This window comes from Mobula birostris, chromosome 4 (assembly GCF_030028105.1).
Source record: "Mobula birostris isolate sMobBir1 chromosome 4, sMobBir1.hap1, whole genome shotgun sequence".
Lineage (NCBI taxonomy): Eukaryota > Metazoa > Chordata > Chondrichthyes > Myliobatiformes > Myliobatidae > Mobula > Mobula birostris.
The window spans coordinates 70,986,718-70,997,740 of record NC_092373.1 but is presented as its reverse complement, the minus strand read 5'-3'; the positions used below and the strand labels follow the sequence as shown (position 1 = coordinate 70,997,740).

Sequence of the window (11,023 nt, the reverse complement as noted above, 5' to 3'; positions counted from 1 at the left end):
AATTTGAAGACAGAATATAGTATTAATGGCAAGGCTCTGAGCAGTGTGGAGGATCAGAGGGATCTTGGGGTCCATGTCAATAGGACGTTCAAAGCTGCTGCGCAGGTTGACAGTGTTGTTAAGAAGGTGTATGGTGTGTTGGTCTTCATCAACCACGGGATTGAGTTCAAGACCCGTGAGGTAATTTTACAGCTATTGGAGCTTGGTCAGGCTCCACTTGGCGTACTGCGTTCAGTCTGGTCACCACACTACAGGAAGGATATGGATACTATAGAAAGGACGCAGAGGAGATTTACAAGGATGTTGCCTGGATTGGAGAGCATGCCTTATGAAAATAGGTTGAGTGAACTCGGTCTTTTCTCCTTGGAGCAACAGAAGATGAGAGGTGACCTGATAGAGGTGTATAAGGTGATGAAAGGCATTGATTGTGTGGATAACCAGAGTCTTGTTCCCAGGGTTGAAATGGCTAACACAAGGGGCGTAGTTTTAAGGTGCTTGGAAGTAGGTACAAGGGGAATGTCAGAGGTAAGTTTTTCACACAGAGAGTGGTGGGTTTGTGGAATGCACTGCCAGTGACGGTGGCAGAGGTAGATACAATAGTATTTTTTAAAAGTCTCTAAGATAGGTACATGGAGTTTCGAAAAATAGAGGCCTATGCAGTAGGGAAATTCTATGCAGTTTCTAGAGTAGGTTAAGTGGTCAGCACAACATTGTGGGCCGCAGGACCTGTAATGTGCTGTAGATTTCTATGTTCCTTGGGATGCATCAATCCTGTGCTTTCCAAATTGCTCCAAGAAACTCTGGCCATTTCTGCCCTGCCATCACCCTGCTAGTGATCACTGCCCACAAGGATTTAATTTGCCTTAGACTCTCTAATCAATTCCGTTTCATTGCACAACACCCAAACCAGAATAGCGGATCCCCTACAAACAACAGAAAATCTGTAGGTGCTGGAAATCCGAGCAACACACACAAAATGCTGGAGGAACTCAGCAGGCTAGGCAGCATCTGTGGAAAAGAGTACATTCGACGTTTCCGGCTGAAACCCTTCAGCAGGACTGCTAGCTGATCTGCTAGTGGGCTCAGCCATGAGCTGCTCTAGAAAGCCATCTTGTAGCCATTCTGCAAATTTCCCTTCTTAGTATCCAGCACCAATCTGATTTTCCCAATCTACCTGCAGGATGCCCACAATGTCATACCCGCCAACGTCTAACTTTGCTACAAATTCATCTGCCTTACTGCGTGCATTCAAATATAACACCTTCAGTCTTGTATTCTACACCCTTTTCGATTTTGTCCCTCCTTGACATTGCAACTCATTCCGTTGAGTGGAAATTTGCCCTGTCATCAGCCTGTCCTTGCTAACCGTGTATCTACATACTGCCTCTGTTTGTAAACCAACTGGCCCATCCTCAGCTCTATCACTCCGGTTCTTTTTCCGTACATAGGGTGTTTGATTGTCTTTATGGTGTCGGGTTTTTCGCGAACTCTAGTGTGTTCCTTTGTTTTGTAGCTGCCTGGACGAAGATTATCTCAAGGTTGTATATGGTACTTTGATAATAAACGTACTTTGAACTTCAGTGGGAGGTCTGTAGTCTCAGTGAGCGGAGTGATCTGTGAAAGTTAGTGCTGCTTCTTTTGAACTTCACGAGCAGTGTCTCACTAATGCAGCTCCGGTGTCTTGTAGCTAGCGCTCTCCTTAGCACACGGCTGCATTGTCAGCCTGTGGCCGGGAATAGTCCGGCTGCAGGTACAACTTGGCAGAAGATTTGCTCCGTTTCCTTCGGCTCCCATCACAAGCTTATCGCTAACCTTAAGGTTGGTCTGAATATGAAGCATTGGTAGCGAACAGTGTTGATCCGGTGAGTATGGGACGACTTTATCACCAGCTCCTCTTATTTCCGCATCGGTAACTAGACCCGGTTCCACCCTGTCTTAGCTCATCTTTATTAATGCCTTTGCCATGATTACTCTAATACATGACTCCCTTGTTATAAACGCCAGGTCACCCAAACCTGCTGCCGACCTCCTAAATTGCAGTCAATCCTGTTCATCAACAGCTCAGAGCTGAACCAATTATTTCTGATCAGACAGTGGCCCGCTGTAAAATTTCCAACTTTGTCTTCCAGTCCCTTCATGGTCCTCTCTCTCCCACTGTAAACCGTTTAACCCGCCTCATTCCCGGGATACAGTCACTCTCCAATATTGGATTCTTAATTACTCCTGAATATGATTAATTTCCTGTTGGCAACAATCCCTCAGAGGCCCGGGCACCAAGTTTTGGAAATTCCACCACAATATTCTCTCGTCCCCATTACCTCTCCTTTGTCCTTGTAATCTGTATCTTTGACGAACGTTCGGGCCATCTGCTCCTCTCCCCTCTCCTGTAGCTCGAGATCATATTTTGTTTCATAACCTTCGCTTGAAAAACTCTGCGTAGCTTTGCTACGATGTAAGTGCAGTACATATATAAGCTGCTCTTGCCCTACTTGAGTTCGGAATCACCGTAAAACTCATAGAGAACACTGAGCGAGGCTGTTTTCATATCCTACATTATTTTTCCACCTTGCATATTCCAGAACTGCACTGAAGATGACACTTCCCATTTCCCAATTTTCCCCGTTTTATTTTCTGAAGCGATATTGTGGAGCCTGCGGAATAAATAGCGGGCTAAATCTTTTGGATATTTAGCCAGTAATGATTGCATACACTATGCTGGTGAATGAGTTAGACAGGCAGTCAATGGCCTTGGCCTTGCCCCGCCCTTCCGTTAAGCGAAGCTTTAGCTCCTTGCTCATTGTGAATAGCCGCGGCTGGAAATGACAATTGCTTGCTCGACGTCGCGAATCCTCGCGATTGTTGTCTGACTGGTCTTATCGAACTACACGGTACCACAACAGAAGATAATGCTTTATTATTTATGTTTTAAACGAGTGCATGCACATGACAAATATCTCGGGTATTTAGTCAAGATTTATCCCCAAACCCACATTACTACTTTGCTGCAAACCATTGCAAGTACTGTATAGGCATTTGGCGTTTCTTTTACTCCTTCGAATGAATTTTACAGCGACAGTCCTATACCATCCCATATACCGCGCTAACACAATTTAAAACTTCACACAATTACAGTATGTGGGTTCAGATTAACTAAAATATCTCGTCGCTGCTAAATGTTTGAAAACCATTTAGAGGCATATATTCGCAGGTGCACTTAGCAAGCAACCCCTGAAACGTATTCGGTGGGAGGCACACAGTGTTCCCCTCTATTATCAGAATTATTTTCCAAGCCAACCATTCTTGAATACTGATGAAATATATTGAAAACGAGAATCGGGTACGCCTGCTCGCTCTAAACAAAAGATTTCAACGACAGCTGCAAGATCCGCAGACCAGGTTGCATAATGACTGAGCCCAATTACGTTCATGGCAAGGAGCCAATCTTTCCAACGAGAGAGAGAAATAAAGCTCTGAATCGTAATTTTCCTGTTGGTTGTGGAATATATCTCATCCCCGAGTCCACTAAACTGCTTCCACAGTAAACGTTTTAGTTTCTCTCCAAGCAATGTCTAAATGTGAAATAACTCACTTTTCTTGTTTTCTGAGAATAATACTTACATAACGAACATCTCCCGTAAACCACGTAAATCCTTCTGATTTGTGGTATGATGTTAATGTACTGGGGACGCAAATCGTGTGAAACCTAACCTATTATTGTGTTGTTTGTCTTTTTATTATACCCACCGATGTTGAGAAATGGACAAAGACTGTCATAACAACATTCAGCGTGCAAAACGTACAGCAGGAAGAGATTATGCCACCAAGATTGCGATGCCTCCCCATGACATGATATATTAAAAATGGAGCTGAAACTGTACTCGAATGGTATTTCAAGCTCACCAACCGCTAGCCACGACATAAATCGCAGTTAAAGAGGATGTACGGTAGAAGCAGCGAGTGAACGTGCAGCAGAACCTGAGCGAATGCGAAGACATTTCTATTGTATCCCAGTAACACATCTCTGAACGACTTTTAGAGTCATTTTTGAGGTTCCTGCCGAAGTATGCAAAACACTTTTTTTCACTGCTTTCAGGCGTATTCTTTGGAGTGGGAATGCCAGACAATATTGTGTGTTTACTGCTCCAATAAAACTGGATAAGTGGTAGTTAAAAGGGGCCGATTTACATAATTGATCTGACAGGAGTGTAATCTTTAAAATAGGGGATAAATGACTTATGCTGATTACGTCCCTAGCAAATCACTTTTGCAGAAATCAGTGCAGGAAAAGGGTTGGATGGATGTAGATTGGATATAATAAATATGACAGATACATGGCACTGCAAGTAAAAGACGAAAACAAATGCAACAAGAGCCAACACCTGTCGCTTGCTCCTTCGAGACCAGCTAATGCTCTTATTTGTTTCATTCTGGCGAAAGAGTGCAGCTGCTAACTATCAGCATCATGTTACATTTCACCTACCTACCCAGAAATAGATTCTTTTCCGAAGCAGAGGAATGGACTTTTCTTTTTGGTTTTCCTTAATTTCTACTACCGGCCTCATCTTTTTCTTAAAAGTTATTAAAATTAAACCTCTCAAATCACCTAATTAATGTAGTGTTTTTTAAACTTATACCTATTCACCCGGAAAAAGATGTAATTTGCCTTGATATTTAAAATAGTTTTACTTCCCAACACTTCATTGAAGTGTAAAAACATAAATTCCTGCCCTAAGCTCCACCATCTTATCCCGTAAACAGCGAAGCCATTTGTTTCCTGATTATGGTTGTAGCGAACTGGCCTGCAATTGATAGCTAACGTTTTGGAATGCGAGGGCAGGATGGTGTAATGTTTGGTTTAAAAAAAAAGTACAGTTCTGTTGTGCTGAATTGCATAACAAATAACTTTAAAAGTCCCATTTACTCACGTGGCTCGCCAGAGCCTGACGGCAGGCAGAGCGCAGCATTGAACCGCACACAAAGCACTGCACTCCCATTGGATAAGCTAATAACCTTTAGGCGTCCTCGGGACGCGCCGCTCCCCGGCTATTCAAATGCAAACGAGCGGGTATAAATAGAGAGATTGCCAACGGCAGGGTACAGTGAATAAAAAGGAGATTGTACGCGTACCAGCTGCTAGCGAAACGTGCTTTGGTGGGAGGATTTTTTTTGATTTAAAGAAATATTTGGGAAGGTTGTTGGAATCCTAAACAATATGGCTCCAGCCTGCAAACCGGGATCTGGCAGGGATGAAGGAGACTTTTATGCAATCAAAGAAGATCGGAAGGTAAGATCGCATATTTAAAAGAGCAACTCTGAATTAGGGGCTGTGCATGAAAATTGTCATTCTAACTCCGGGCGATTCTTTATGTGATTGCAGACTCGCAAGCCATTGATCGAGAAGAAGAGGCGAGCCCGCATTAACGAGAGCTTGCAAGAATTAAGACTGATCTTGGCGGATACGGAAGTGAGTTTTAAGTTGTACTGATGGGAAAAAAGTCCTTCAGATTTCAGTTATGATTTAAAAGAAACTAAAATGTGCTAAATATTCTCAGCTGCAGTCGAAAATGGAGAATGCGGAGGTGCTGGAGATGACGGTGAAACGAGTCCAAAACATACTTTGCAACAGGAATATTGGTAAGTAGTTTGTAAGGTTGAAATAGAAGATTGGAAGTCCTAGGGTTTTAAATCAACTGGAAATATCATTGCATCGCATAACCTTTGTAGAACGTGGACAGTAAATTTTAATTGTAATTTTGCGAATGAAAGCTATGTCTTTTAAGGAAAACATTCGCCCTTCTCTCCTTGTTGGCAGAAAAGGACAGGTTTAACGAGGAAGCGAATGAGAGGTTTGCCGCTGGCTACATTCAGTGCATGCACGAGGTCCACACTTTCGTTTCAAACTGTCCGGGGATTGACACTGCAGTAGCTGCCGATTTACTGAATCACCTACTGGAGTCTATGCCGTTGAGCGAAGATCACTTTCAGGATTTACTGGGTGAATTAATGGCTGAAACTAGCCCCAGTATGTGGCCTGGGCCTGACGACGTATGCCTCGTATTGGCGTCCCCCACAGGTAGAGACCAGCTCAGCTCCTCCGCACCGTCTCCTGTATCCAGCGAGGATGTGTACTCCGATGTCGACGACGCGGATTCGACTCCTGCGGGACAAAACCCCTTGTTGCCAGAGAAAGTAGATAACTGTAGAACAGAAAACACCTCCCCTGCAATATACTCAAAGTCTGTTTGGAGGCCGTGGTAATTGAACGGACCAGGACCGAACAGAAGTAACAAAGCTGCCCTGTTTGGGGATGGACATTGGTTTTCCGTTTTGGAGCTAGTAGCTTGTCATCACTGCCTTTAATGAACAATATTGACCCGATAGCAAATGCAGTAATATGATATGAACGAGGAGATATGCTTAAAGAAACGGAACAAAAATAGCATTGGGAGTAATACAATTGGCCAATACCCTATGTTAAGCTTAGCTGTGTTAGATACTATCATGAATTTCTAATTGCGTCTCTGGGTAAAGAGGTATTCGGGTTTCTTAGTAACAGAAAAGTGAAAGCGCTTCTACAAAGCACAACATTTAACTTTTTTTTACATGGTTGAGGGGAAATAAAATCGTGCATACATGATTAAACATGTAAACATTCTAATTCTAGTGCTTTACAAAGGTTATAATCCCTTAAAGGGATTGTTTTGGAGTTAGTTTTTACTGGTAACAGGGTCCACAGTATCTACCTTCAGTGAAGGAAGACTGAATTAGAATTGTGCAGAAAAACAAGGTTAGGTGTATATGTACTTATTGATGCTAGGAATCTGTCTTTTGGAAATTTGTGTACTGGTTCCCCGATGCTTCTGTCCACAGTTACATTTGAAATGTTCTGCTAGCACATTAATGTATTCTTTTTTAATTGTGTGTGTGTGTATATTTGTCAGTAATGTAAGTTTGACTATTCTTGTTTTGTCTTTTTTAAAATAAACTTTTACCACTTTTAAATGACTGTCTACTGCATTACACTGACATTCCATAAATGTCAGAGGTCTGATACTACTTTACAGTTTATGTAAATGATGTATTCAAAAAGGTTCCAAGGTGTTTCACACAGCATTAGTGAGCAACATTTGACAGCTGCCTCTGAGGGCATTGTTCAGCTAATGACCAAACATCTTGGCTAGAGGAGTAAGTTTTAATAAGTATCTTTAGGGATATGGTGAAGTTGGGGAGGGAATTCCAGAGTTGATTTGGCCAAGTTAGTGGAGCTATACCTTGCAATTGTGCATTCTTTACAGCATGTATTAATGAAAATCTATCTTTGAAAGAACAATTGAATTTTTCATGGTTCTCAGACCAGAGTCATTGCCACACTGGAGTCATTGTATGATACCATGGTATGTGTATAAATGATGGAAATAGTTTTATATATGTTTTAACAAGATAGCCATTCATATTTTACCGGCTGTAACATAACTAAAAGCAATTCAGGACCTGAATATATAGTAGATTCTAAGATCTGCTATAAATGAGTCCTTCAAGAACTTGATGCTTATTCAAAAGAAGCGAGTGTCCAAAATGGAGAAATAATAGAAATGTAATGTCATTCAGACTAGTAAATTGTAAAAACCTGTTACTTGAATTAGCTGCGATTTATATTTAAAACAAACACTGCAATTAATTTGTGTGTGAGTGTACACTAACAGGATACAGTTGAATTTTTACTTTAGTCTCCATTCAAAGGTTTGCTTTTCCATGGTCAAAAAATTAGTGTCAGCTCTGAAATCTGGCCCTAATCTCACTAGTATATTCAGTAAAATTTACCAATGTCAACTTTATCCTAGAGATCATATCATATTTAAAAGAATTATTTAAAAGCAAAGCTGTACTTCAAAGGTTTTGGGAAGTTTTGTTTAAATTTCAAAAGAACATTTCATTGGTTGTAAAGCACTTGGGAAGGCCATGAATACAAATTCACTTCCTGGATTACTGATAAAATTTGTGTTAAGTGTTCTGTATATTTGAATGTTCAGTGAAAATAAAGAGTCCTACCTGCTCTGTTTGTTGTCCATGAGTATAGCTCTGACAGTAGTTGTCCTTGGGTGATTTCTGAGTGTCCTTGGTGTGATTTGCAGGTGGCAGTCCAATGATAATCTGTTTGCATATTCTATTTCTTGAAGGAGGTAAATAGGTTTGGTAGGTTATAATGAAAAGTTTCAGTGCAATACATCTTTGTTCTTCACATGGAAAGTATTTTTCAAATTTTATGTCCTTCTAAATGTTGAAATTTGCATCTGATCTTATTGCTATTTGGCATATAAATATAATTCCAAGCATATATAAATAACAAAATATAACTTTGTGTTATATATATCCTCCCATTGGTACTCAAACTGGTTAAATTTTGAGAAAACATGATGTACATGACAGTTAATTCCCTATTAAATTTAAGTGGATTAAAAATCAAATCAATTTCATTTACTTACAATGGCAAATATTTACTGGGAAGCCAAAAAAGAGGTCTTAGGTTGGTTATTTCAATTGTTGAAATTTGGAAATTGTGTCTTTGTGAATGAATTTTGCATAAATATGCAGTCAGAGACACACATGATAACAACTGGTCTTGCAGAACGTAATGGATAATTACAGTATTTTGATATTTAGAATCTACTTTGTAGGACTGACCAAAGATGATTAATGCGGCTAATCAGATGTTTTGGAGGTCTTGTTAATTGACATCTGGTTTAGGGAAACACTGTACAGAATCCCTACTATCACCGGCTCAGAGCAGAATGAACTTCATATTTCTATTTCAGACACATTTTAGAAATTTAAATAAATTAATATACTAAAAGCTTGTGCATGCTTAGATAAGAGGGTGTAATAAGAAAGGTTCTATTACAGTTGTACAGAATAGATTATAGATATCTATGTATGAATCTAAAGAAACCTAAAAGGAACAATAAGCATGACTTTAAAATAGCAAATAAGCCATGTCTGCATACCCTAAATAATTTACCTCTTATCCATTGGTACCCTGTGGAATACCCCAGGAGACTGACAAGGTAGTAGGTAGTTGTGACAAATAATCTAAAATGTCGAGGAAAGAGATCTTTTTGCTGGGCTGCAGTCATTAAGACTAGTCACGTGATTAGTGGAGGTGGTACAAGGTTTCAAAAGAGCTCAGGGGCTTGGTACATTTTGGCGGGCTGCAATGATAATGATCTTTTAGGCCAGGGGTGGCGAACCTTTTACATTCCATGCATCTGTTTTTTCACTCACGGATTCAGATGCGCCATACAACTCTTGTACCTCCATTCAATTCTTGTAAAAATGTTAATGTAGAACTTGTGCGTGAAAAATGGCCACCCCTGTTTTAGGCACTTGATAAAGGCCAATAAAAAGAAGTGAGGTGTAAGCCGCGTGACTATTGTTAGAGTGGTTAGGCTATGGCTCAAAAGGCATAGGCAAGCACAGGCGCAGGTGCTAAGTAAATTACTAGTAAGATTTTTCCCCTCTTTCTTTCGTCTATTAGAACATAGCTAGTGCACTGAGAATGGGTCTCGAGTTGATGATGTGGTCTTTGTGTGAGATATGAGAACTCTGGAAGATCTCCATTCTTTCTGAAAACTACACCTGCACAAAGTGCATCGAGCTGCAGATCATTAGAAGCCTTGTCAAAGAACTGGAGCAGCAGCTCAACAATCTTCAGTTCATTCAGTAGATTTGGGGGTGGGGGTGGGGGTGATAGGAGCTACATGTCGGTAGTCATCCCAGAGCTGCAAAAGTCAGACACCTGATGACTGTCAGGACAGGGAGAGGGAATGGCATTCAGTACACAGGACCTGTGTGTCCATTCCCCTCAGTAATAAATATTCAGCTTTGGATACTGTTGGGGGTGGGGAGGGGGAATGGACAACCTAACAGGGGTGAAGCTGCAGCAAGTGGTTCTCTGGATGTGTCCTTTACAAGTTTGTAAGCCCATCATAGACATCATGAGTTGTAGATGGTTTCGTATCTGGTAGTTGTGCCCCATTGATGTTCTGTGCAGTCCTGATCATATGTTGAGTTGTTTTATGGTGAATCTTGTTGCAGCTGGTGTACTGTACTGCCGTGCAGTAAGTCAGTATGCTCTCAATGGTATATCAGTTAAAGTTTACCAGCAGCTTTTGAGGCAGAGCTTAAAACTCCTAAAAAAAAGTATAGGCACTGCTGAGCCTTCTCACTGTCAAGGAGGTGGTCACAGAGAACTCCTCTGTGATGTTCACTCCCAAGAATTTAAAGCTGGAGACTCTTTGGTGCTTCACCATTTAAGATCAGTGAAGCTTGTTCATACCTTCTTGATTTCCTGAAAGTGATAATCATTTCTTTGTTGTTTTTATGTTGAATGAAACATCATGGTTATGGCACCATTCGAACAGTTTCTGCACTTCCTCTCTGTATGCTGTTTCATTGTTATTTGTAATTAATCCAATCACTGCGGTGTCGTTGGCAGATTTGATGGAAGGGTGGTGTCATAGGCAGGGGTACAGTTATGGGTGGGAAGGAGTGGGCTTAGTACCATCCCTGTGGTGTACCAGTGTTCAGGGTCAGGGAGACTGGTGTGCGCTTACCTAATCTGACTGTCTGGGTGCAATTGATAAGGAAGTCCAGAATCCAGTTGCAAATTGATGTATTAAGTCCCAGATTATGTAGTTAAAGGGTCAATTTGTTGGAAACTACGATATCGAAGGTTGAACTGCAGTCAATAAAAAGCATTCTGTCATAGCTGTCTGTATGCTCCAGTACGATGTGGAGAGTGATGGAGTTGGTGTCTTTGGTTGGTCCATTTGCCTTATAGGCAAAGTGGTGCTGGTCCAGAGTACCAGGGATGGCATTCTTAATGTGGGACATAACCAGTCTCTCCAGGCACTTGGTGGCTATGGGTGTTGCTGCTGACTGCTTTGGGGTTGATATGATGGTAGTTGTTTTAAAGCATGCAGGGACCACAGCAAGGGACAGAGAGAGAGGTTATAGATTTCAGTAA

The 11,023-nt window shown here is 41.2% G+C and overlaps 1 protein-coding gene across 1 annotated transcript; it reads left to right on the top strand.

The window, feature by feature from the left end:
• Positions 1 to 1,780: 1,780 nt before the first annotated feature.
• On the top strand, positions 1,781 to 7,002 carry her13 (hairy-related 13). The gene is made up of 5 exons (XM_072255513.1): positions 1,781 to 1,862; positions 3,755 to 5,284; positions 5,378 to 5,464; positions 5,553 to 5,634; positions 5,813 to 7,002. Exons 2-5 carry the CDS (start codon positions 5,213 to 5,215, stop codon positions 6,256 to 6,258), a joined length of 687 nt encoding a protein of 228 aa, XP_072111614.1. The 5' UTR covers positions 1,781 to 1,862; positions 3,755 to 5,212; the 3' UTR covers positions 6,259 to 7,002.
• Positions 7,003 to 11,023: the final 4,021 nt, after the last annotated feature.